The 24,199-nt window shown below is 49.3% G+C and overlaps 1 protein-coding gene across 1 annotated transcript; it reads left to right on the forward strand.

Moving 5' to 3' along the window:
- The first annotated feature begins 1,346 nt into the window (after positions 1-1,346).
- On the forward strand, positions 1,347-22,898 carry mbd5 (methyl-CpG binding domain protein 5). The gene is made up of 10 exons (XM_080520061.1): positions 1,347-1,375; positions 6,824-7,390; positions 8,620-8,722; positions 10,066-10,237; positions 11,260-13,611; positions 17,895-18,091; positions 18,162-19,280; positions 19,485-19,558; positions 19,648-19,723; positions 20,454-22,898. Exons 2-10 carry the CDS (start codon positions 7,278-7,280, stop codon positions 20,514-20,516), a joined length of 4,269 nt encoding a protein of 1,422 aa, XP_080376187.1. The 5' UTR covers positions 1,347-1,375; positions 6,824-7,277; the 3' UTR covers positions 20,517-22,898.
- Positions 22,899-24,199: the final 1,301 nt, after the last annotated feature.

Genomic DNA, 24,199 nt, shown 5'->3' on the forward strand with positions numbered 1-24,199 from the left:
TTCAGTGCCGCTGGGCTTTTCAATGTTTCTGTCACAAAATGTAGAATTAGAAGAAATAACCACATTAGGCCCTTTTGGTGTGTTAACTTTCCTTCTCCAGAGGTTTCATGGTCATATTTATGTACGTTTTAACATGTTTCTCACTAATATTCACATATTTTTGCTGATTAATTACACTAATCTATGTAATTCATTATGATTGTTGCACCTCATAGCATCATTTTACCACATTACAACTCATCAATATCACACAATAACAATAACCTCCAATTAAATAATAATAAATAAATTATGTCTTTGGGAATATTACAAGTTAAGTTAGCTATCTTGTAACTCTTTCCATTAATAAATTGTTTTAAATATTGGAGCATTACGTGTATGTATTTCCTGTTTCTCCACTTATTTCAGAAGATGTTCTCTTTCTTGATGTCTTACGAGATCAGAAAACGTTTGACAGCAAAAGATTAAATAGTGTTTTTCTGGTAAAGAATAGAATAGAATAGAATAGTATAGAATAGAATAGAATAGAATGGAATAGAATGATTTGTAAGTTTATTGACAGTTTAATTGTATTTTATTTGAAGAAGTGGAAGATAAAGGAAAATCTCCTTCAACCAAAAACTTTCCAAACCAAAGAATCACACACTAACAGCGTTGACTTTGGATATGTGAGCAACAATACTGCAGTTTATCTGATTTACTCAGTTTTGGAACACTTCTTTTTAATTATATGTCTAATCAATACTTATAACTTATGTATAAGTTGTAATTCACCTCAATTTAAATGATTTTTAAACAAATATCTTTTCCTTCAGAGACATAGTGGACCATCTAAAATATTAACATCCAGTAGAAAGGTTGTATGTTCAAATATTTAATGGAAAAATTTGACTTATTTCAAGCTTGTTTGATTTGCCTCTTAATAATCTTAGTTTGCAAATATAACTGATTTAACAACACTTTTTTTGCAGATGCACCTGTAGATTGTGGTGTTTGTTGTTTCGGAAAATGAAACAATGGATGGTTTTTATTAGTGTCAGGCTCTGCTGGAACACCTGAACCATCTCTGGAGGCTGAGGCTCTGTGAGCGACCAAGTTAGTTAAAGTTAAGGTTAGTTTCGAGCATGCACAGCTCGGGGATGCTGTAGTAAAAGGTTAGTTAAAGTTAAGGTTAAGGTTAGTTTGGAGCATGCACAGCTCGGGGATGCTGTAGTAAAAGGTGAGGTAAACTTTGAAGATGCTCAGGGATGTGCGCCCTGGACAAAACATGCATCACCTCTCCCATCTGCTGGCTACCCTGCCGCGCCTGCGCAGTGCGGCTCTCCATCATTTCCAGTCTCCAGTGTAGGAGAACCAGCAGAGGAAGAACTAATGGGTAGGCTTCTAATTGCTATTTTTCTACAGCTCACACTCGCACGGTTGCGCGGATATTGTACGGTTTGAGCACGGATAGGCATCGTGCAGGCCGGCCGGGCTGTAGCGTGCAGTTCGCGGTGTGATTTGACGTTAGCGGCTGAGAAGCGTCTCTGTCTTCTTCTTCGCTGCTTGGCTCGGCTCTTAGCATGCTAGGCTATCCGTGCTAGCTGTAGCTAACCCGGCCTGGTCGCGGCCTGCTCCGCCGCCTCGGCCCCGGACCCGAACCAAGCCGGGGCTGCCGTCCTCCTTCGACCATCTGAGGGGGAGAGGTGGGCCGAGGGGCTTCGGCGTGTGCGGCTCCGGCTCCGGCTCACCGGGGAGCTGTTACAAGGTTTTAAATGGAGCCGAGCTCGGAGCCTGGTTCATGTTCGTTACAACAGGCTAACTGGCTAACAGGCTAACTGACGGTAACCGGACAGCTGACGCTCCGTGGAGCAGCTCGGTCGTAACGGCTCCGTGGAGCTGCTCCTCCGGAGCTCCACGGCATCAGCAGGAGGACAGACCGGGCTCCTCTTTCCTCTGGACCCGGGCCTGCTCTCTTGGCCTCCATCGGCTGTAACCGGGCTGTTGGAGCTTTCTGGTCCGGTAGACGAGCAGCCTGGCTGATGGCTCCATGCTCATTATCTAACGTCTGATTGTTTTGGTCCTGGATAGCTGCAGCTGCTACCAGGTCTCCATCATAAGTCCTCCATCTAGCAGGTCTCCATCATAAGTCCTCCATCTACCAGTTCTCCACTATAAGTCCTCCATCTAGCAGGTCCCCACCATAAGTCCCGTCCTCTCAGTCCTGTTTGTAGCTCTCTCATGTCCATGTAGACCAGGGGTGTCAAACTCAGATCCTCAAGGGCTGAAGCTCTGCATGTTTTCCACGTCTCCCTCCACTGAATGTCCTGATGCTTCATCACCAAGTTCAGCACAAAGCCAGAAATGGAGCTGCTCATTGCAATCAGCTGTGTGGAAGCAGGGACACATCCAAATCGTGCAGGGCTGCAGCCCTCGAGGACCGGAGTTCAACACGTGTGATGTAGACGTTCATGTCGTGTGTCTCGTTGTAGTCTTCGCATGAGATGAGCAGCAGCATCTCTGCCTGTGATCCAACATGGCCACCTCTTATTGTGGGCGTTTCTTCCAGGTGGACTTTAGAACCACACTGACCGTGATTCCAGACATTTGAATCACTTTGCCAAACATTGGAAATGTGTTGATGAGTAGCAGCAGAGACTCTGTGTGCATCTCCAGGAGAAATAACTGTCATGGATGAACCAGACGTTGCTACTCCAGCCTTTACAGCTTCACAGCAACGTCCACATCAGAGGTTTGTCCCATTGCTCAGTGGGAAGTTCCCACTTCAGAATGGTAAACTGTCTGAACGCTGTTGAACTTGAGCGCCCTGTTGGCTCAGTATCAGGCTTCTGTTGGCCCAGTTCACGAGTAACAACTATGTATTGAGACAAATTCTATCGGATTGTTTTCCAATCCGGACGTGGGAACTTCCCACTTTTGAACCTGAAATCATCTGAATGGCTCCAGACTGGGAACTTTGTACTGAAAGTTTCAATGTTGGTGCTTCTCCGTGACAACGCTGATCTTCACGAGGCTCTCGGTTATAAACAAACTCCAGCTCGGGGAAAAGAGCTGGCCTGTCCAGTTATAAAGCCACAGAAAACAGTATTTCCATGTAGTGACAACGATTTGGTGTTCCATCTTTCATTGTATCTGCTAATTTCATCTCTCCAAATGGTAAATAAGACGTTCACAACAGGTTTCACCGTCTAATGTAAGTCCATTGCATCTTTAGATTTATTTTTTCCTTGCTGTCCTTTGAATGCACCCGAAATAATTTGCACTGCTTCTTGTAATCTGCCTCTTTGTATCAGCAGGATCTGAATTCAGGCTTTATCTGTGTGTACAGAATATGGAGTTTAGTGGTGAACGAATGAATCACTGCTTCTATCGCACTCAGACAGGACTGCTGTGAGGCATCTCTCTGGTCAACCATTTGTTATCAGCCGGTTCTTGCGGTTCTTGATTTTACAGATCCCAAACCAGCCGCCCGATGGCTGTTATCTCCTCTAATTGGCTTTATTCATGTGGCTCCCAGCGAGACTCAAGTCCTTCCATTGACGTGGGCTGAGGTGAAGACGTCCAACTGTTTGGACAGGCCTCTGGTCGTCGTCACTTCCATGTTTTGTTAAGTGAATCAGGAGTGAGTTAGTGAAGGTGACCAGCTGCCACAGCAGCCAGTGGATCACAGTTTCTCATCATGAGGAGGTGAGACATTTAGAAATGACCGGCGTGTGAAAACGGTTCTCCCAGTCAGACTGAACTCCACAACACCATCCTGACCATGTCATGAAGTGCACCCGAGCTGCTTCCGTCTATAAAACTCACACTTTGAGACACTTTCATGAACATACGCTGCCATCCTGGATGGACCACTGATCTCTGGCTGTGGCTCTGTGTCATTCTGAGTGATTTCTTTCCTTTCTTCTGGAGTTGAGTACATATTCCTGCAGCCTGTTTCCTGGAAGAGGTTTGTTGCTGGATGAAGCTCCAACTTGTGCCAACCTGGCCAGAACACGTTTTTTTCTCATGCAGCATTTTCCATTTCAACGAACGTTGTTGACTTTGCTTTTTCAGATATGTCAGTGTGTCTGATTTTATTGCCCCAAATGTAAAACATGCAGCATTCCTCCAGTCTGCTCTTAAATCTGAGACTTCAGTGACTCTGCATTTATTGAAGACATTTGTCTCACGCAAGCGTATCCAGACTGAATTACACCGAGGGATGTTTTAACCTCAGGTTTATCAGTGATCTACTTCCACATTCATCATTTATTCCACAGTCAAACTGGGTAAAATTTCTGAGAAAGACACCGTGAAATGACTGGAGTTTATCTTCAGAATCTCCAGGCTCTGAATGCTGCAGAAGGCAGGAACTGTGTTCTCCGTCATGAAACGTGGATCTTCTTTATTCACCATTATTCACATTCCCACTACGTGTGGAAAGAAAGAGTCCAACAGTGGAATTGAGGTTTTGGTGGCAGATCTAATGCGTTACCAGCTCTAAGCTTTGTATAATGCTCAGATCTAATAGTTTAAATAGGCAACTGGTCCGTGTGTGTCGTAGTGTGAGAGAGGCTCATTATATTGGTCGAGACCCCTTGTATTTGACGTGTTGGTGTCTTTTGAAATGCTGCAGTGAAATGCAGCGTGTGGCTTGTTGAAGCCACGTCCATACTGCCCACATCATGGCAGCCAGTCCTGCAGGAAACGCAATTATAAGCTAAATCCACTCGTACCACGACAGCCGGGTTCAGGACTGATCTCCTTACTAATGTCTGTGTACTTGTAGCATCTAAGGCTGCTGTTACTTTTGTCTGTATATGAAAGGTTTTTATTTGTTCTCATTGATATGAATAGAAGCTGGTGACATCAGCTGTGATTACTTTATTACTGCTTTGTATGTCAAAATATGACATGGCCACATGGGTACTCCGGTTTCCTCCCACAAGGAATTTCCCCTCTATAGAATAGAATAAAAACAAGTGTGTTGAAATAATACATTTAACGTACAAAATGTCAGTTATTTTCATCCTATTTAGCAGTGGTCTGTTGGCCTTCAGGTTTAGAACCTTTGTTACCTTCACAAATATTGGAATGATCCTGGTTTAATAACTCTATATTAAAAAAGCCTTGTACGAACACACCTTATAGTAAAACTCCACACTTTTTATTGAGTAGAATGCATGAACTTTTGTTGTTATCAGGTTGTACAGCAGTACGGTAAAGACGGCCCGTGGCCGCAGGTTGGTGTGTCGTTGGGACCAGAACATTAAAACTGAGAACATAAAGCTTGATAGAAATGACGTGAAGGTCGGCAGAATATTTGGTCATCCGTTTGTCGAGGTGTTTGCGGACAAGCTCAACACACGAACGATGAAAAGCTCCTAAACACTTGGCTGTTCATCACTGCTGCTTCTTTTGCAGAAAGAACTGCTTCGGCTGGTTTTATCAACCAGGCCAGTAGTTTGTGGAGCTGTCCTCCTGCAGGCGGAGGCGAGACGTCAGTATGAGGTTTCATTTGGGTGCACTAGTTGTGGGGTCTGGAAATGGCGGGTCGTGGCTGGCAGTAAAACGGATAAATTGAGATGTATATCACATTAGAATGGTGGCGGCTTCAGTGAGTTGCATTTCCAAAGGTTAAGTTGAAAAGGTTTAGTCTCGGGTACCTGTGTAAATGTAATGACGTCTTCAGTGAGACTTGATCAACACGCTGCTGCGCGTCTCAAGACAATGAATCTCCAAATACAAGCGTTTGTCATGGCCACAGTCATCTTCAACCTGAAAACAAAAGACTTGCTAATTTTGCTCCAGCAGCAGAAGTGATGTTCTTGTGTTGTTTGTGATTCTCCCAAACAGAAGTAATGGTGCGGCGATGCCACCTACCTGTCCTGAGGAGACGTGGTGTGACAGTCACTGCTGCACATTTCCTCATGAACATGCAGTCAAACTGCCCTCCTGTTTGTTTATTTCTTCTTTATTTTCCTGTGCTGCTCGCCTCTTCCTCTGTGGCGTCAGCAGCTCCCAGGCCGTTATGAGTCAGCAGTGGCAGTGGCGGCGGCTGATCGGAGGCTTTAGGTGGAGCTCCATCACTCGCAGGCCAGACTCAGCCCGGTTTAGCAGCTCCGCTGGGTTTTAGCTCTTCATGAGCGGAGGAGGTCGGAAACTCACTGTTAGTTCCTCAGATGGAGCTGTCTGATACAGACACGCTGTTTTGATGCTGTGCTTCTTATTTTAATTTAAAAAAGGTTCAGAAAGAGACACGTCTGGCTCTGTGCGTCCCAGTTCAGTTTCAGTTCTAGATAATTGTGAAATATTGTCCCATTGGTGCAGCAGCTATCATAAACATCCAGAGTGTTGCAGTAATCAAACTGCAAGGCATCACAATAGAAAAGAAAATACTTTATTCATCCCACAGGGAAATGAAGACCAGCAGATTTAAAGTCTCCCTCCAACACCCCTGCCTTCTGTAGTCTGTCTTTATGGCTGCGTCTTGGTGTTAATGTGAGTCTTAATTGGCAGTTTTCTGTTTCATATTGTTAGGTAATGAAGGTTTAAAGCTTTACATGAACAGACTTTGCGTCACATGAAGTATAAATGATATTGTCCAGCAGTCTTGTAGGTCTTTTTAGCGGCTCTTCTGTGTTAAGTGGATTTCATAATGTTCAGTAGATTTGACTGCAGAAAATTCACCCCGACTGAACTGTGAAAGCTGCAGCCATGTATTTGAATTCACCTGGAAAAAACCTTATGTTGTGCACTACAGGGTTTTCAGCAGAACATTGAAACTGATCAACAATGAATTGTGCCTTTCTGTCCATTGATGTGTCTGTCTGCCCCACAGGAACCGTGGGAAGACCACGACCCAGCGGTGTTCGGGAGCCAAGATGTTGAACGTCCGTCATGTATCTGGACTGAGGAAGTGAAGGACCAAGTGGCAGTAGCGTGATCATCCAGGACCTTGACCGTGCTCTGACCGCCCCCCCCTCGCCCCCCCCAGCAGCAGCTTCCCGGCTCGGATGGCTCTGGACGACAGCGCCCAGTAATGGAAGTCCAGGCGCCGTTCAGCACCGCCGCCATGAAGCAGCTCAACGGGTAGGGTCCGCTGTGAGCTCGCCTCACCCGGCCCACCCTCCACCCGACACTCCACCCAAGAGCCCCACGTCAGAGCCCCGGCCCTCGACTCCACCCTGCCACCACCTCCACCACGGCTTTGGAACATGACATGTGTTGTGGAGACACTGGTTGATGTCTGATATCTGTCCCTGTGAGGTGTTGAGCGTAAAACCGGTGGAGCAATGAATGGCGGAAAGGAGTGTGAGGTGGGACACGACAGGCCGGCCGTCCCTGTCCAGGTTCCCATTGGCTGGCAGCGCAGGGCGGAGCACGGAGGAGGGGTCATGTACATAAGGTAGGACACGTTCCGGCGCCACCATGGCGTCTGCCTGAGGGAAACCAAAGGCTCCTCTCCAGGTCCTCAACCAGCCACAGTGACAGTCACCTGGTTAACTGGCAGCAGCAGATGATTCTCTTCATGATTATTACATTTTACTCAATACCTCTGGTTTCTTCTAAACTGGTTTCAAAATGATCAATAAGTCAGACTTCATTTGTGAAGCAGGTTAATTGAATTATGAGGTCGACCCAGTTACTGGACAAGAAAACACTAAATGCAACGTTGGAATGAAAAAGACATGAAGCATTAAACGGTGAAAAAAATAAAAAGTGACGAACAAAAAGTCATGAAATCAGTGATGATGTGAAGGAAGGTTGGAGTCGTGTTCAGGTGGAGTTTCTACCTGCTCGTCTTTCCAGGAGATGAACAGAAACACGTTGACGGCATCGACCACTGACCAAAAGTCCTGAACTCTGGGAGGAAGCTGCTGGCTTCTCCTTCACCTTTGATAGTAACTGTGAAAGGAGCTAGTTGGACTGATCAGGTGGTGTAGGCAGGAGGGCGGAGGTGTAGGAGGGAGGAGGGAGGGAGGAGGTGTCGGTCGGTATTGCATGTTTCTTGCAGCCTCAATGAAGCGAAGCAGTCTGCGGTTTATTTTGGGTGTTGGAAGGAATCCTGTCTACTTGTGTGACCGTGGCCTGATACTGTCACTGCTCACTGGTGTTTACTGACCAGAGACTAACCCTACACTGGGGGGTTGGAGGGGGGGGGGGGGGACTGCTGGGGAAAAGAAAAAGAGAGTGTGCTGGCTACAGGGGAAGAGGAGATGGATGATGAGTCAGCCAGTGTTTTGTTCAGGAACCATGTTATTGTTTGATGGGAGCTGCAGACTGTTGCTCTTCATCACTGGACACTTTTAATGGGGGCTTTATTCAGTCTACCTGGACCCCCCCCCCCCCCCCCCCCCCCCCCACTACCTGAACTCACCTTCACATTTGCATTATGCTAATTTCTCCTTTTACTGCCACCAACTAGGTGAAACACTGTGAGCTGAGATGTTTAGAATGAAGGCTGTGGCCCGTGTGGTCCGAGGTGTTCTACCTGGAGGGGAGGGAGGGTTTGACTCTTTGATTACCTGGAGGAGCTGCTCACACACCTGTGTGTGTGTGTGCGTGTGCGTGTGTCTGTGTGTGTGTGTGTGTGTGTCTGTGTGTCTGTGCGTGCGTGCGTGCGTGTGTGCGCAGCCCCAGCGGCTCGCTGCTGTCCAGCCTGGACCAGGTGAAGACCTACCTACTGACAGATGGAACCTGCAAGTGCGGTCTGGAGTGCCCACTCATCCTCCACAAGGTACTCTCTCTCTCTCTCTCTCTCTCTCTCTCTGTCTCTGTCTCTGTCTCTGTCTCTGTCTCTGTCTCTGTCTCACTGAGCTGAGGGCTGGTCTGCCCAGTGCCGTTGACGAAAGGAGCTCTAACCTCTCAGGTACAATTTAAAATCAATGATCCAGACTGGGATCTCCTCGAAACGTGCGTGGATCCCCTCAGTCCAACATGAGAGGATCTCCAGAGAGGCCACGCCCCCTGCAGGTGCTGGACTCTCCATCAGAACAGGAACATCCTCAGGTAGACTGGAGTTTCCTCCTGCACACCTGGATCATCAGAACCAGGCATGATGGACTCAAGCTCTCCTGGTTTTTAGACCAATCCTGAGACCGCCACACCTCCTCTGGTCCAGGTCTGGTGGAGACCGCCAGACCTCCTCTGGTCCAGGTCTGGTGGTCACTGTTGCCTCATTTGGATGTAAATAACCTTTCTGAAATCCAGACGACTTCAAATGAGCAGGAAGCAGGAAGTGGATTTTTGCAGTCATTGAGTCCAGCCACAAACAAGCTGTGTAATACCCAACGCACCGTGGAGTAAAGAGTAGAAATAGATTCCACTGCTGTTTAGATATGTTTCCACTTGATTCATTATTGTGTCCCTCCATAAATAAAGGTGAATGATTTCAGTGTAATCCAGAGTGTCTGGATGTGGGTGCATGTAGTAAAATAGATTAAGAGACAACACTTTGAAGTTTTCTATCATATATCTCGTAATCTCATCGACTGGGCTTCTTGCTGCTGAATTAGTCCCTGACTCTCCGTGTCAGCTGGACCAGAACATTATTACCTATTTCACATATTGCTGAGTGAAACCCTCTCTGCATTCTTTACACTCCAAACAGGCTCATTTCTTGTCAGCCCTTTATTTATACGTACACAACCAACTGATGCCCCATGTGTTGTTAGAAGTTTCCATCAGTACCAGCATGAATGGACATAGTGATTATTATGATTATTGACGTGTTTCAGTCAAACCAGGACTCCTGATACTCTCCTCGACTTTCCCAAACTGCATGTGACAAATAGACTGAAGAGGAAGCAGAGGTTTGACTCCTTGACTGTCCTGAGATGTGAGATAAAGCCTGTGCAGAGACCTGGTCCGTGCAGAGACCTGCTCCGTGCAGAGACCTGGTCCGTGCAGAGACCTGGTCCGTGCAGAGACCTGCTCCGTGCAGAGACCTGGTCCGTGCAGAGACCTGCTCCGTGCAGAGACCTGGTCCGTGCAGAGACCTGCTCCGTACACACCAGGGTGTGGTTGGTGAAGCTGCCTACAGGAAGAGTGAGGACAGTACTGTTTTCTTTTTAACCTCAGGTGTTCAACTTCGACCCCGGGGCCGCCGTCAAGCAGAGGACAGCGGAGGACGTGAAGGCAGATGAAGACGTCACCAAACTCTGCATCCACAAGAGGAAGCTGCTGGCCGTGGCCACGCTGCACAGAAGCATGGAGACGCACCCGCCTCTGGCTCTGACCAGTCCAGGAGGAGGTATAAACACATCTAAAGTACTTGGTACTACTCTGATTACTTCAGAAGACTCTGACATGTTGAGATGAACTGAAATAAACACCAACGATCACACAAACTAATTCAAAATAGCAGAATAACTGGTGATAATTCACCACACATCAGGGATTTTCTGTTTTTCATGGATTCATGAAATGAACATGAATACATGTTTTTACCTGAATCCATGTATTTCACAATGACTGTTGCAGTTCCTAGTTGTGCTGCACAATCTGTTTCCAGTTTATGGTGATCCCAATATCCTCACGCACAGAACTGACTGAACTCCAGTATTGTGTGTCGATGGTGAGGATTTGTAGCAGCTTTTGGATTGAATAACCTCAGAGTGAAAGAAAATTAATCTATGGTTTGATCAATAAAATCATGAAATGTATTTTAAAAATAAAATCTTGATTCTTGGAAAAATGCACAGTGAATAATCAGACCAATGGAAAGTGATGCAATACATGTTTCTAGGAGGAATAATTGAGGACACAATTAGCTGGAAACCTCAAATATAACATAAAACTTCCAAATCAAACTATCCAGAAGCTTCTCTGTCCAGCTAAAGATCTGTTAGATCACATTCTTTATACTTCACTGATTCTACCATATTTAACCCACGGTGGGGAGGTTTGTTCAAACTGATGTAAGTCACTACAATAAACAAACGTCACCATTTGAACAGATCAGAAGTGACATTGAGCATTTTGAGGAGTCACAGACCTGAAAGTGATCCGTGGTCATTCTGGACCTGGACGAATAACATTTGTCACTTTATTTTCTAATCTAATGATAATCTACAATATAACAGCACTGGAACAATGGCAAGAAAAGGAGCATAATATTAAAGCACAATGACATACAATCAATATCATTGATCATCAGATTGATCTTTTCTACATTATTATAAATATGTATCTCATCATGACAATACTCAGAAATATTACTGCACTTCTTGTCCTGCAACTCTTCAACTCAAACATGCTTTGTTTGCCCTTCAGGTTCTTCATCCGTGGTTTCTGTGCATTCAACAAGTCAACGAGCAATAAGGACTAAACCTCACGATGGCCTGCCCAGCGCTGCCGGCCCCGACTGCAAGAATCCCTTCAAGATGATGATGGCCGCCGGGCAGCAGCAGCGGCTGTATCCGCCCCAGGAGATGGGTGGAGCCCAGCAGCCGGAGCTGTACTCGGGGTATTCCCGGCCACAGAGGTTGTTAAGTGGAGAACCAGGTCCGAAATCCCCCTACCGAGCTGGGTACGGGGGCATGTTGAGCCCACCGCCCTCCGGTGCTAAGCTGTTTGGAGAGGGCTCGCAGTCTCCCGGCGCGGACGCTTTGGGGAGCCCTGAAGGCTTTCCAAGGACCAATCCTTGTGGTTTTCCAGGAGGTGGGAGCCCAGGCTCAGCTTCTCTCCATGGGAACACGAGGACGCCTCTTTCCCCACCCAGTGTGATGCTCCATGGCTCCCCTGCTGGCCAGCCATCCTGTGCCATGACAGGAAGGACTAGCACGCCCCTCTCCCCAACGGCTACAGCCAAAAGCCCCGTCATGAACATGAACATGCCGCGGGGAAACTTCCCCCCGGGCATGGATATGCCTCGTGCAGCGTTTCACCATAAAGCGCAGCCCCCCGTGCATCCTGTCCCACCCCCTTCCTCCATACCACCATCCTGTGCCCTTCAGAAGAGGCAGCTGACCTCTGAAAAGGACCCCTTAGGCATTCTGGACCCCATCCCCAGCAAACTAGTCAACCAGCCCTCCAATAATCCTCCAAACCCCGTCAACTTCCAGCCGAGCATCCACTCTCAGGTACCAATGTTGAATGTAAACATCCCCCCTCCCGCCATCGTTCCCTTACCAAGCAACCTCCCTTTACCCACCGTGAAGCCGGGGCCCGTGGGGCACGGCGGCCACGTTCAAAGAACTCAGCAAGGCGGTCCGGTTTCCTCTATGTCTCCCTCCCCCGTCACGTCCCCCGTCCACATGGCCGGGCCGGCGCTGGGGAGGATGGAGGCCTCCCCCCATCGTTCACGTTCATCCTCCACCTCGTCTGACCATGGAAACTTTGCAATGCCCTCGGGGCACCAGGCCCCCTGCGGTACGATGAAGGTTCCTCCCCGGTCCCCCCGGTCAGCGATGGGATCTCCACGCCCGGCCATGCCCTCCAGCCCCTCCACCAACAAGACGGACTCTCTCCACCAGTACAAAGACTCCCAGCTGCTGCCCGGGATGGGAAACTCCCAACAGCACAGTAACCCCATGTACTCCCCCACTTCTTCCTCGTCTTCATCATCCTCTATGGCCACCCCCAGCGCTTCCCAGAAGGGCCACCCAGGACTGTTAGGGATGCCCCTCAACCAGATTCTCAACCAACAGAATGCCGCTTCCTTCCCGGCCAGCAGTCTCCTGTCTGCCGCAGCCAAAGCACAGCTAGCAAATCAAAACAAACTCGGCGCTTCTGGCAACAGCGCTGCCGGCATGGCCGCCGGTGTTTCTATGTCCGGCATGGGGGCAGGTGGCGGAGGCAACGCCGGGGGTGGCGGGCCCCCGGGTTCTATGAGTGGCCCTCGAGGCATGGATGGACCCAGCACTTTAAACCCCATGCTCCCGCCAAATTCCACCATGCTGCTGAACAGCCCCGAGGGCCAGAGTGGCCGGGCGGCGCTCCGGGACAAGCTCATGGCCCAGCAGAGGGACCCCATGCGCAAACGGAAGCAGCCGGTCAGTAGCGCCGCTGTGAACCACGACAGCAGCAGCAACATGGTCTACAGCATGCTCAACAAACCAGTCATGGCAGGAAGCCACATGGCGGGGCCCAGCGCCACTGAGCAGCTGCGCAAAGTGGGCAGACTGGGAACCCTTCACCCCAACACCTCCATGGCCCAGCTCCTCCAGTCCATGAGCAGCCAGAGTTCTCACAACCTGGCCGGGACCAGCCATCGTCCGGGCCTCGGCTCCGGCCCCGTGTCTCAAGGAGCTCCGCCACTACACTACAACGACGCCTCGGGCATGGGCCCTCTGGGCCCCCAGCAGAACCTCCTGGTCCAGCAGAGGCTGCGGGGTCCAGGAGATCCCATGCAGCACTGCCAGAACATGGACTCGTCCCAGGGTCACCTGGGCCCTCGGCCAGGCCAGTACCCTGACATGATGGCCCAGATGCAGGCCTCCTCCATGAGTAGCTGTGGGCCCATGGGGCCGGGCGGCATGCCGCTGGGACGTCCCAACACCAACCCCCCACCCCTGTCCCATCCTGGCCCTCACCCCTCTCAGCTCCACAGCCTGGGGCGGACTAACATGGTGCTGACACACGGAGGAGGGGAGGGCAGTTGTACGCAGACCATCTCCGAAGCAGGTGAGATATCAGGACGCCACCACATCTACTCACTCACTGTTTGACACCTGCAAAAATACTAAGCTTCCGTTTGTCAATAATGTTATTTATTTTTGATTGTGTGCTTCTTAAATGGACATTTTACCTGCAATGTGGTGTGAATATTTAAATAAGCTACATTTATTTAATTTGGTGATTAATCTCCAGGCATTGTTCTGCAGCAAACATGAGCCATTAAAATCTTAACACATGATTGTTCTGTCGTTCCACCTTTGGTTGAGAGGTTACAAGAGCAAAACGGATCGTATAAATCTTATCATTCACAGTAAATTGAGCAAAGGGAGTGGGAGGGTTGACTCAAATGGTGTTTGACATCATGCAAGAGTAATTCATAAAACTGTTGAATATGTTGTTTTTGGTACCAACTCTGTGTTTATGTTCTCAGTAAAGTTACTGGAGACACAATCAGCTATGATGATATGATAGAGCTTTATCTCCGTCAGGGTTTATGTATTTGGATGCATGAGGCAGCAGGTGACCACGGTGTCCTCAGAGCTGGAGGCAGAAAGCCCACTGATTGGTGCAGAGCATCTCCAAACCTGCCGCTCTGGCCAGGTGTTCCAGTGAAGTCAGGGGTGAATCGGTGTCTCAGTGGAGGATGAGCTGGTTCCTGCAGCTCCTGGTGGGTCTGCCTGTCAGCTGGCAGAACTCCGTGCAGCGCCACCTAGAGCATGAGCAGCTGTGACCGATGAGGTTCTCTCTGACGTCACGTGGGTGGGAGGGTGTGTGCTCAGCTTACCAGGGACATAGCAGACACCAGGGTGCATGGTGGGCCGGTGGAGCAGTGTGACGGTGTGGCTGATGTAGTCCATGTGGGTTTTATCTTAACGTGGAGCTCCAGCGTTTAGCATTGCTACAGACCGCCAACATCTGTGAGCCTCCAGTCTCCCAACCAAGCATCTGTGGGATGTGCTGGACCACCAGGTGTCACTCCGTGGTCCGGTCCTTCTCCGGTCCTGCTCCAGGCCCGTGGAGGTCCATCAGCTGATGGCTCCACAGGCCAGAAACAGCCGTGTAAATCAGCCGGTCCTAATGTTGTGGCTGGTGGGTGTGGAGTACAGTGCAGTGATGAGGTGACAGGCCGTGAGCCCAGGCGGCGAGGCTCTCCTCCATCTCACAGCTAATGAGCAGCCGCTCGGCTAATTGTCAGTCCGCCAGTGTTTCTCTTTGTTTTATTTGTTCTCCAGCTTCAGTCGCGGCTGTAAGAAGATGGAAATGGGATCTGCATCACGCTGTCAGGGAGGCAGCCCAGATAGGGCTTCTCCTGGCCAGCCGGTCGCCATAGAAACCAGAGACCCTGAATAGAGACCAGAGTGAAGCCTTTGATGAGGGTTTAGGTGTGTGTGTGTGTGTGTGTGTGTGTGTGTGTGTGTGTGTGTGTGTGTGTGTGTGTGTGTGTGTGTGTGTGTGTGTGTGTGTGTGTGTGTGTGTGTGTGTGTGTGTGTGTGTGTGTGTGTGTGTGTGTGTGTGTGTGTGTGTGTCACTGAAAGGACTTGCTGTTTGTGGCTCAGCCTGCTGCTGGGCTGCAACACGGAGCGTGGTATGCTTCATCATGGCTCCGTCAGCAGGGCTGCAGCAGGACACCCGGCGCCCTCGTCCTCCATTCCTCGCTCTGTCACTGAAATTCAGGCGTTCTGGAAGCAGCTGCTCCTTAGCTTGTCATTCTGCAAAGCGACGCAGAAGCTGTTCAGGTGAAGAGACGTGGTGGGATGATACTGATGGTTTCATCTTCAGACGTAACATTAACTATCTGCTTTCTTGTCTGTGACTTCAACTTCCTCCCACAATCCTCTGGGAACATAAACTTAGGATCCAGTTCTAGTTGTTGTTCATCTCTAATAAAAACCTTCCTGAAGGACGTTCCTCTTCACACTAAAACTAACTGGTATTCCCAGCATTTTAATTTGGCGGGACATCCCTGGTTTGCTGACGGCTTGGTGTCACCATATCCTATTTGTCCTCTGGATCTCTCCACATCTGGATCCTCTGAGGAAGAACCTTCAGCCATCAGTTTCACGACATCCAGACTTTGTCGTGGCTTCAAGACTCTTTTCTTTGACAAAGTCTGGAGGTTCTTCAAACCTTGATATTCTGGCTGCAGCTGCCGCCATCTTTCATATCCCACAATCCCTTGGGACAGGTTTCCAAAGATGGTGTCAGTCAGAAAATGTCAACAGTTTGATGGTTTGTCTGGAAGCCTCTGGACTTTATTGTGAAGGATTTGATAACCTGCAGGTTGAAATGAGAGGAAATGATCTGGTTTAGTTTTATTCTCTGGGCAGAATCTCTCCTTTCTGGAAGGACTGGTTAGAGATTCTCTGCTGGAGGAACTTTAAACGTGACTAAACATGTAAGTGTTAGTTGTCACGGTATGACGGAGCCGACATGGTGGAGGAGGAGGAACAACCTGTTGTTACTGAGGGTCTAACATGATGTACGGCTGCAGCTTTGGCTTGGTGACTAAATCAATCTGTCACCTGGGTTGACGGCTCAATGGCTTGATGTTTGTGACAAATACTCATGAAGGTTTTTCGTTTCTCTTTTAACTTGCAAGAGCACCGACCGAAAGATGTTCATTTGGTTGGAGGTCAGACACTGTAAACAGGAGGTGAGTGAAATGGTGACAGTCGGCTGAGGGAGAGAGAACGTGAGCGTTATACACAAGGATATACAATCCTTGTTGTGGAGTCGTCAACCTGCTCTTTGTTTCGATGTGAGATCGTTCTCAGATCGTTCAGGAGAAAAGGCCTTGTTCACGTGCATCTTTAATAAACGTTCGTCTCCACCTGAGTGAACGTCTGAAGGTGAAACAGCCACAAAACGACAGACGCTGAGCTCGATGGGTTACAATCACGCGTTTGACGTTAACGGTGAAAACTCTTCTAAACTGGCCTCGTCGGTGGCGTGGCGGCTGTATCCTCCAACCATCTGTTTCCACCCCCCCCACATCAACAAATACTCCAAAGTTCATTGTACACCTCCTGCCACCCAGCTGACCGCCACCCCATCCCCCAGCAGGCCTCCCAACCCCCCAACACGCTTCCTGGCAGCGGACAGCACCACCAATCATCACTTGGTTCCCATGGCAACCTCCCCCGGCAACAGCCGTCACTATATCATAGCAGCAGCGGAGGAAGGGGGAGGGGCCGCTCGGCCGAGTCGGGGGGTGGGGGGGTGAAGAACACACACAGCTGCCCTTCAGCTACGTAGCGTCGCACCAGCTGCTCTCTCTCTCACACACACACACACACACACACACACACACACACACACACACACACACACACACACACACACACACACACACACACACACACACACACACACACACACACACACACACACACACACACACACACACACACAGGGCCTTTGAGGTTTGGTATTTGCTGGTCTTTGTCTGCGTGACGCGGCTGCTGGCCGTTCTCGGGGACACGACGGCGTTTGGCGGCGTTCTCGGGGACGTTGCTCCCCGTGTGGCCGGACGCCGCATCTGGCAGCTCGTCCATCTGCTCCTCCGGGCCGAACGCTGCTCACGTGCAACTTTCTTCCTTTGTTGTCAACATGTGGCTCCTCTCACCTCCCCAACGCTCCACGGGAGGCGGTGGGTTTGATGAAGTTCATGTCGCGTTCAAGTTCAGAGACGACGGTTACCCAGAGCAGGAAGTGAAATCCAACATAGTGGAGGAACATCCCACGTTGGTGCTCCATGCTGCTGTGATTTCACACTGAACGAGCTGAAACGCAGTAAATGACCAATAATCCAAAGCCTAATTTTCTTCACTTAAGTTGTTACGATTGCAGCTGTTTTTAACGGCGTGTTTTTGCTTCGTCAGCGACATGTTCTTCTTTGGTGTTGCACCGAGCGCCGCAAAACAGGTTTCTTCTTCACAATGAAGACAATATGACATCAACACGCTGTAAAACCACATGTCCAATTAAAGAACCACGATATTTTGCTTTTCACTGTTAGAAAACACAATGATAGTATAACTATTATTATTTTTCAATTAAAGGCGATTCAAAAAACATTTATTTTATTCAAATGAAACTGGAAACCACAAAATATTTTACACTCATTAGAAAATAAATATTTAGTTTTTCTTTTATTCTTAACAAAAAATACAATCTTTTCCCCCATTTTAATGTGAAAATATTAGGTTTCAGGTGTGGAGACTTTCTCCTCCGTCCTTCGACTTGAGGGGTCCATTGAGCCTGTTTTTCCTGTTGGGGTGGTTGTGCAGGTTTGGGCGCCTTGCAGTCGCACGTCAACGCCGGCGGAGGTCAGATTTACCACCAGGTGCACCACCAGGCCCTGCAGCAGGGGGCGCCACCGCACACGGCCTGCCAGGGACAGCAGCATTTCTCCGACAACCCTTCGTACACGGACGGCGGCGGCGGCACCCCCGCCTCCATGGCCTGCCTCTACCAGAACTACCAGGTGAGCCGAGCTTCGTGGTTTTGCCTCCGGGGGGCGCCGAGAGCATCTGGTAACCATGTGTTCATCACAGCAGGGGATGTTGCCACACTCGCAGTTCGGGGAGGAGCAAAGTGACGGCCTTCCGGCGGGGACGGCGGGCTCCGACAGGGGCCCCGGCGGGGGCCCGGAGGCGGTGGACGCCATCTACAGAGCCGTGGTGGACGCCGCCAGCAAAGGCGTGCACGTCACCATCACGACCACGGTGAGCGGGAGCACGCAGGCCAGCCCGGTGCCCGCCCTCAGCGCCATGAGTGCCTTCACCGCCTCCATCGGGGAGCCCGTCAACCTCCCTCAGGCCGTGAGCGCCGTGCTGCACGGCCACCAGGAGGCGGAGCCGTCGGCCCCGCCCACCAGGCCGCGGCAGGTGAGGCCGGGCCGAGGGCAGAAGAACATGGATCCGGGCAAGAGCACTCCGGAGACGCCCGACACCAACGACTACTTCCGCTCGCCGGGCCGCGGGACTCCCAGAGGCCAGTGGGACGGCGAGACGCAGCACGGCGGCGGCTTCGACTCCCACAGCAACAACGCCTGGGGCGGCGAGGAGTTCCTGGAGTGCTCCACCCACGTGAGGAGCAGTCCCTGCATGGAGCGGCCCGCCAGTCTGGCCCCGCCCCCGCCCTGCCCCACCGACGGCTCCGACCACGGCGTGGTCGTGGCGCACGACAAGGCGTTTCTGGACGACTGTTACCGTTTTAACAACTGCAGCCGGACGCCGGCCAACTACAAGGAGCGTCTGGAGCAGACGGTGGAGCGCTGCACCCACATCAACGGCGTGGCCGCCCATTTCAACAGCCGGGGTTACGGAGACGTCCTGGGACCGCCGCGGCAGGACCTGACGGGGGACGACCAGTCGCCCAGCTCCTCCACCAGCCTGGAGGGCCCGCTGGCCACCGCCAAAGACTACAGCCACTACAACGGCCACTTCAACGGCATGGCGCCCAGCCCCTCGGACACCAAGAGCCTCAGCAGCGAGGAGGACCTGCGGCAGCCCGACTCGCCCTCCTCCGAGCTGCTGCACTACCGCTCCAGGACCTTCAACATGGGCGAGCTGGTGTGGGGCCAGCTGAAGGGCTTCCCACCGTGGCCCGCCAAGCTGGCCGGGGACGAGCAGGTGCACGGCGCCGCCATGCAGCTGCGAGAGCAGGCCAAGGTGAGACCGCCGTCGTTTAGCCTCCAGCGTCGTCTTCTTCAGGTGTCACTGTAGAAATGAAAGGGTTCATCCTCCGACACTGGAAGAGTTTAGACGAGACAAGTGACGGATAGTTTATCACTGAGCATCAGACTGAGAAGAGAACGACCTGCTGGACGAGTCACTTTGTGAATCTGTGACTGAACGTCCCTTAACTTCCTGCAGGTGGAGCCGGACAAGCTGAAAACACTAACCCACGACTTGGAGGCTCTGGACCGCGCTGCCAAACGAGGCCTCAAGTAAGTAGGAGGGGGGCGGGGCTCTGGACCCTCAGGCCAGGCGGCGTCGACCGGCTCCTGACGTTTCTTCTTCTCCTGCTTTCTTCCAGACCAGGGAAACTGAATAATCACCTGGAAGCTGCTATCCATGAGGCCATGAGCGAGCTGGACAAGATGTCGGGCACAGTGAGTGTCCCCTCCTTGATTCCTCACCTTGTTCCTCACCTTGATTCCTCACTTTGATTCCTCACCTTGATTCCTCACCTTGATTCCTCACTTTGATTCCTCACCTTGTTCCTCACCTTGATTCCTCACTTTGATTCCCTTCCTTGATTCCTCACCTTGTTCCTCACCTTGATTCCTCACTTTGATTCCTCACCTTGTTCTTCACCTTGATTCCTCACTTTGATTCCTCACCTTGTTCCTCACCTTGATTCCTCACTTTGATTCCTCACTTTGATTCCTCACCTTGTTCCTCACTTTGATTCCTCACCTTGTTCCTCACCTTGATTCCTCACTTTGATTCCTCACCTTGTTCCTCACCTTGTTCTTCACCTTGATTCCTCACTTTGATTCCTCACCTTGTTCCTCACCTTGATTCCTCACTTTGATTCCTCACTTTGATTCCTCACTTTGATTCCTCACCTTGTTCCTCACTTTGATTCCTCACTTTGATTCCTCACTTTGATTCCTCACCTTGTTCCTCACCTTGATTCCTCACCTTGATTCCTCACCTTGATTCCTCACCTTGTTCCTCACCTTGTTCCTCACCTTGTTCCTCACCTTGATTCCTCACCTTGATTCCTCACCTTGTTCCTCACCTTGTTCCTCACCTTGTTCCTCACCTTGATTCCTCACCTTGATTCCTCACCTTGTTCCTCACCTTGTTCCTCACCTTGATTCCTTGTGTGTTCAGATCCCAGCCAGGGACCGGCAGGTGAAGCTCCCGAAGCCCAAGAGGAGAAAGATCTCCAGATAACAGTGAATGTGGTTCCGGGGCGTTGGGAGACGGTGTCTGGTCTGAGCGCTAACAGGTGCTAACAGGACGCTCGGTCCCTCCGTACGGCGCCACCTAGTGCCGGTGCCGGAGAACCAACCAACCGTTTGGACTGTAGAGAGACAAACCTCCACAAAACACTTCAACAACGTTGCAATTTGTCACTGAATTAACTATTTTTTTCTAGTATAAGATAGTAAAAGAAACAAAAAGAGCTCTGAGCATTACCTTACATATTTAAGAAGAATAGACAGTCCAAATATTTCTGATACATTTTCAATATGTATATAGTTAATCCTAAAGTTTCATGCTATTAAGAATTGTATGTAAATATTGTACAATGTCATGTACAAGCGTACCTAATGCACATTTTATCTTTTATTGTACAAAAACAAAGCAGAAGAAGCGTACCAATGTCTTGGTTTCTATTGAGCGTGAAGGAGGTTCAGAATTCAGCCTAAAGCTTTTATATGACGTCGTTCTGTCTTCACCTCTGTTTAGTTTAGTTTTGTAGGGAACGGCCGTCTGTATGGTGGAGACCACACAATGAACTTTACCAGCAGAGTCCCCCAGAGCATGATGGGAAATCTTCCTCTGCTTCAACGTCCTCTTGAGCGTCTCCACGCCGAGACGTGATTGGCTGGAGCGAACCGGTCAATCTCCTTGTTCACCTTCATTTCTTTGGTTGTGAGTTTGATGCAGAAGGGAAAATCCTCCCCGGCTGACCCTGATGGCCCTGAGATGAGATGTGGCGAGCAGAACCCGCCAGGAGAGCCTGGTTCTGGTTCTGGTTCTGGGTTCACCTCCAGTAAACGTCCTGCTTGTGTCCAGCAGTCTAATAGGTGCTTGTGAAGGATTTCCTCAACCCCTCGTACTTTACTCTCTTGTCTGACGCTTGTGAGGCGTAATTCAGGTACTTCCACCCACGACCTTCTACTGCAGGTCATTAAGCCCCGCCCCTCGCCTGACGGCCGCCCTCAGCATCACACCGAGAGGTGAGGCTGGAGGAGCTGTATTGATCAGAGGAGGTGCAGGTGAACACGGAGTTCCAGGGGCCTCCAGGGGCCTCCAGCTCGCACTCTCAGCCCACAGGGTCCTGCAGTGGGGGGATTTTTGCTCTCTGGTGTGTGAGCCATGTCCAGACCGTCTCAGCCGCAGCGTAGCTTCAGCCGGACTCTGCATCACCAACAGGAACACGAACGTCACTTCTCAGTATTTCTTTCAGTTTGGGGCCTTGTTGTGTTTGTCTTTATTTTTATTAATGTAAATTATTGATGTACAGTACTCCATATTTATTTTAAGCTTTACAAATATTCTAGATGGCAATAATACTACCAGGAGTTAAGAACTCAAGCCTTATATGTGTATGTGTATGTTTTCTTTTTGTTTGTTCTCCTGCCAGTGAGTTCAGAGTCCGTCAGGTCACATCCTCCTCATTGAACATGTCCCACACTTTGTTCTGTTGGACAAGAAGAGACGCTCATGGACGTGAGGAAACACTTGATCCATTAAGGACTTTGGTTTTTTTTTTGTTTTTGCTTTTCACTAAAAGATTGTTGACGGTGAATCTTGATCATCACAAACTGATTGATTTGTTCCCTCGGATGTCGTCTCCTCAGTTTTTAGCACAAACCAAACGAAACACTAAGCATTTCAGCACCAGTCCCTTTTCACCACAACAACCAGGTCAGGTGATCGTCTGGCCAGCCAACCGTCTGCAGCATTTCGTCGTACTGTACTTCCTGGTGGAGCCGCTGTGTGTGTGTGTGTGTGTGTGTGTGTGTGTGTGTGTGTGTGTGTGTGTGTGTGTGTGTGTGTGTGTGTGTGTGTGTGTGTGTGTGTGTGTGTGTGTGTGTGTGTGTGTGTGTGTGTGTGTGTGTGTGTGTGTGTGTGTGTGTGTGTGTGTGTGTGTGTGTGCGTGCACGCTAAAAAACCTGGAAAGGGAGACTTTCAGTCTTAGTCTTCTCTCACCTTTTGTTTCTTTAATGTGCTTGTTTGTATTTTTGTACTGAACCTGGAGATTTGATTGTTTTCTGACTGTAAAGTTCATTCTGTGTGTGTGTGTCTGTGTGTGTGCGTGCGTGTGTGTTGGTTCCTCCTCCGTCAGTATTTGATTTCTCCAGTTCGTATTGAAGTATATATTCCCACTAATATATACTAGAGAGAAAACAGGCCTGAAGTTGGTGGTGCAGCTCTTTCTTTCTGCGTTACCGTGGGTTAGGGTTAGTTTGTCCATTATTTTCAGATTGTTTGGACTATTTTTAATGGTTTGATGTAAATATTGTGAAACATTACAGGTCATGCAGTGATGTAACATTTGGAATAATGTTGCACAGATGTTTAAGATATTAAAAACATGCTCACTCTTACTTGAATCACCAGACTTGTGTGTTCTTGACGCGGTTGTTGGACACTGAACAGCGTGTTTCACAGGTGAGGACCAGAAGAACAACATTTCACCACTTTTGAGTGTGTTTTGTGTCACTGTTGGTCTGGAGCCATTCACAGGTTTCATCCCACATCTGTAGGTTCTTCAGATCAATAATCAACTGTTCAGAGAAAGCCTACAGAATGATTATATGTATTTTTTTTATATTATATATTTACTAGAAACTTCTTGTTAACGTCACAAATGGTCAGTGTGGTCAGTTGCACCATGTGCAGCCTCCCCAGGACCTGGAGGTTCAGCTGACCTGTGTCACCAGGAGCTTCTTATCAAGAGGAAGATGCTGAAACATTCTGAGGGAAATAAACAGTAAATAAGATAAGATAAGATACGCCTTGATTGATCTCACAGTGGAGAAATTTACTTGTAACATTCAGCTCTTGAGGACACATGAGGAAAGGAGAGACAAGGAATGTGCAAACAGTACATTGGAATGTACATTGGTTTGTTGCGGCACTGGTCGCTTTATCCTACATTATTTGTCTTGTTTTTGAGGTTTATTTGAACCAGGAACTAAGTTAAATCATTAAACACCAAGTAAATACCAGGAATCCAGAATGTCAAATATACAGTGTGTGTGTATATATATTAAACTTTAATTTTCTCAAAGAAAATCCAGATTTTATTCTTACAAATTCCCAAAAAGTTGTACAAAATAACGTGACGTTCCAATGGCGGAAATAATTATAGGGGACGACATTAAACGCAACACAATACACGCTACAGTCGCATTTTAACATTATTTTTGATGTATTAATTCATGTATTTATTTCTACAAACATTGTGAAACAAACGATGAATTTTTTTCCTCCGCCGTCCCTCAAGAACCTTGTGAGGGCAGCGGACCCGAGCACACGGCGGCGGTGAAGATTTGAACGCCACTGCGAACACTGGAACTAGATGCAGCTATTAGGACGAGCAGCGCTATGAGCGCGAGCAGTGGCGACTCGCGCTAATACTGCGGTTACCAGCTTGAGCCACCAGAGGGCCAACAGAACTGCAGTTACCAGTTTGGTCCGCATGAGCCATACGAGCAGTAACAGACTGTAACCACCAGGGGGAGCCAGACAAGCAGTAACAAGCTGCAACCACCAGGGGTAGCCATACTAGCAGTAACAGACTGTAACCACCAGGGGGAAGCATACTAACAGTAATAGACTGTAACCACCCGAGAGCAAGACGATCACCGGTAAGGACAGCAAACGGTGGCGATTTGAGC

This window comes from Blennius ocellaris (assembly GCF_963422515.1).
Source record: "Blennius ocellaris genome assembly, chromosome: 24".
Lineage (NCBI taxonomy): Eukaryota > Metazoa > Chordata > Actinopteri > Blenniiformes > Blenniidae > Blennius > Blennius ocellaris.

Excerpts from the sequence above, each read along its gene's own strand:
- mbd5 (XM_080520061.1), top strand. The coding sequence starts at position 7,278 with ATGAATGGCGGAAAGGAGTGTGAGGTGGGACACGACAGGCCGGCCGTC. Across the intron at positions 13,612-17,894 it reads GCAGACCATCTCCGAAGCAG|GTTTGGGCGCCTTGCAGTCG; the intron begins GTGAGATATCAG and ends GTGGTTGTGCAG. Across the intron at positions 18,092-18,161 it reads GCCTCTACCAGAACTACCAG|CAGGGGATGTTGCCACACTC; the intron begins GTGAGCCGAGCT and ends TGTTCATCACAG.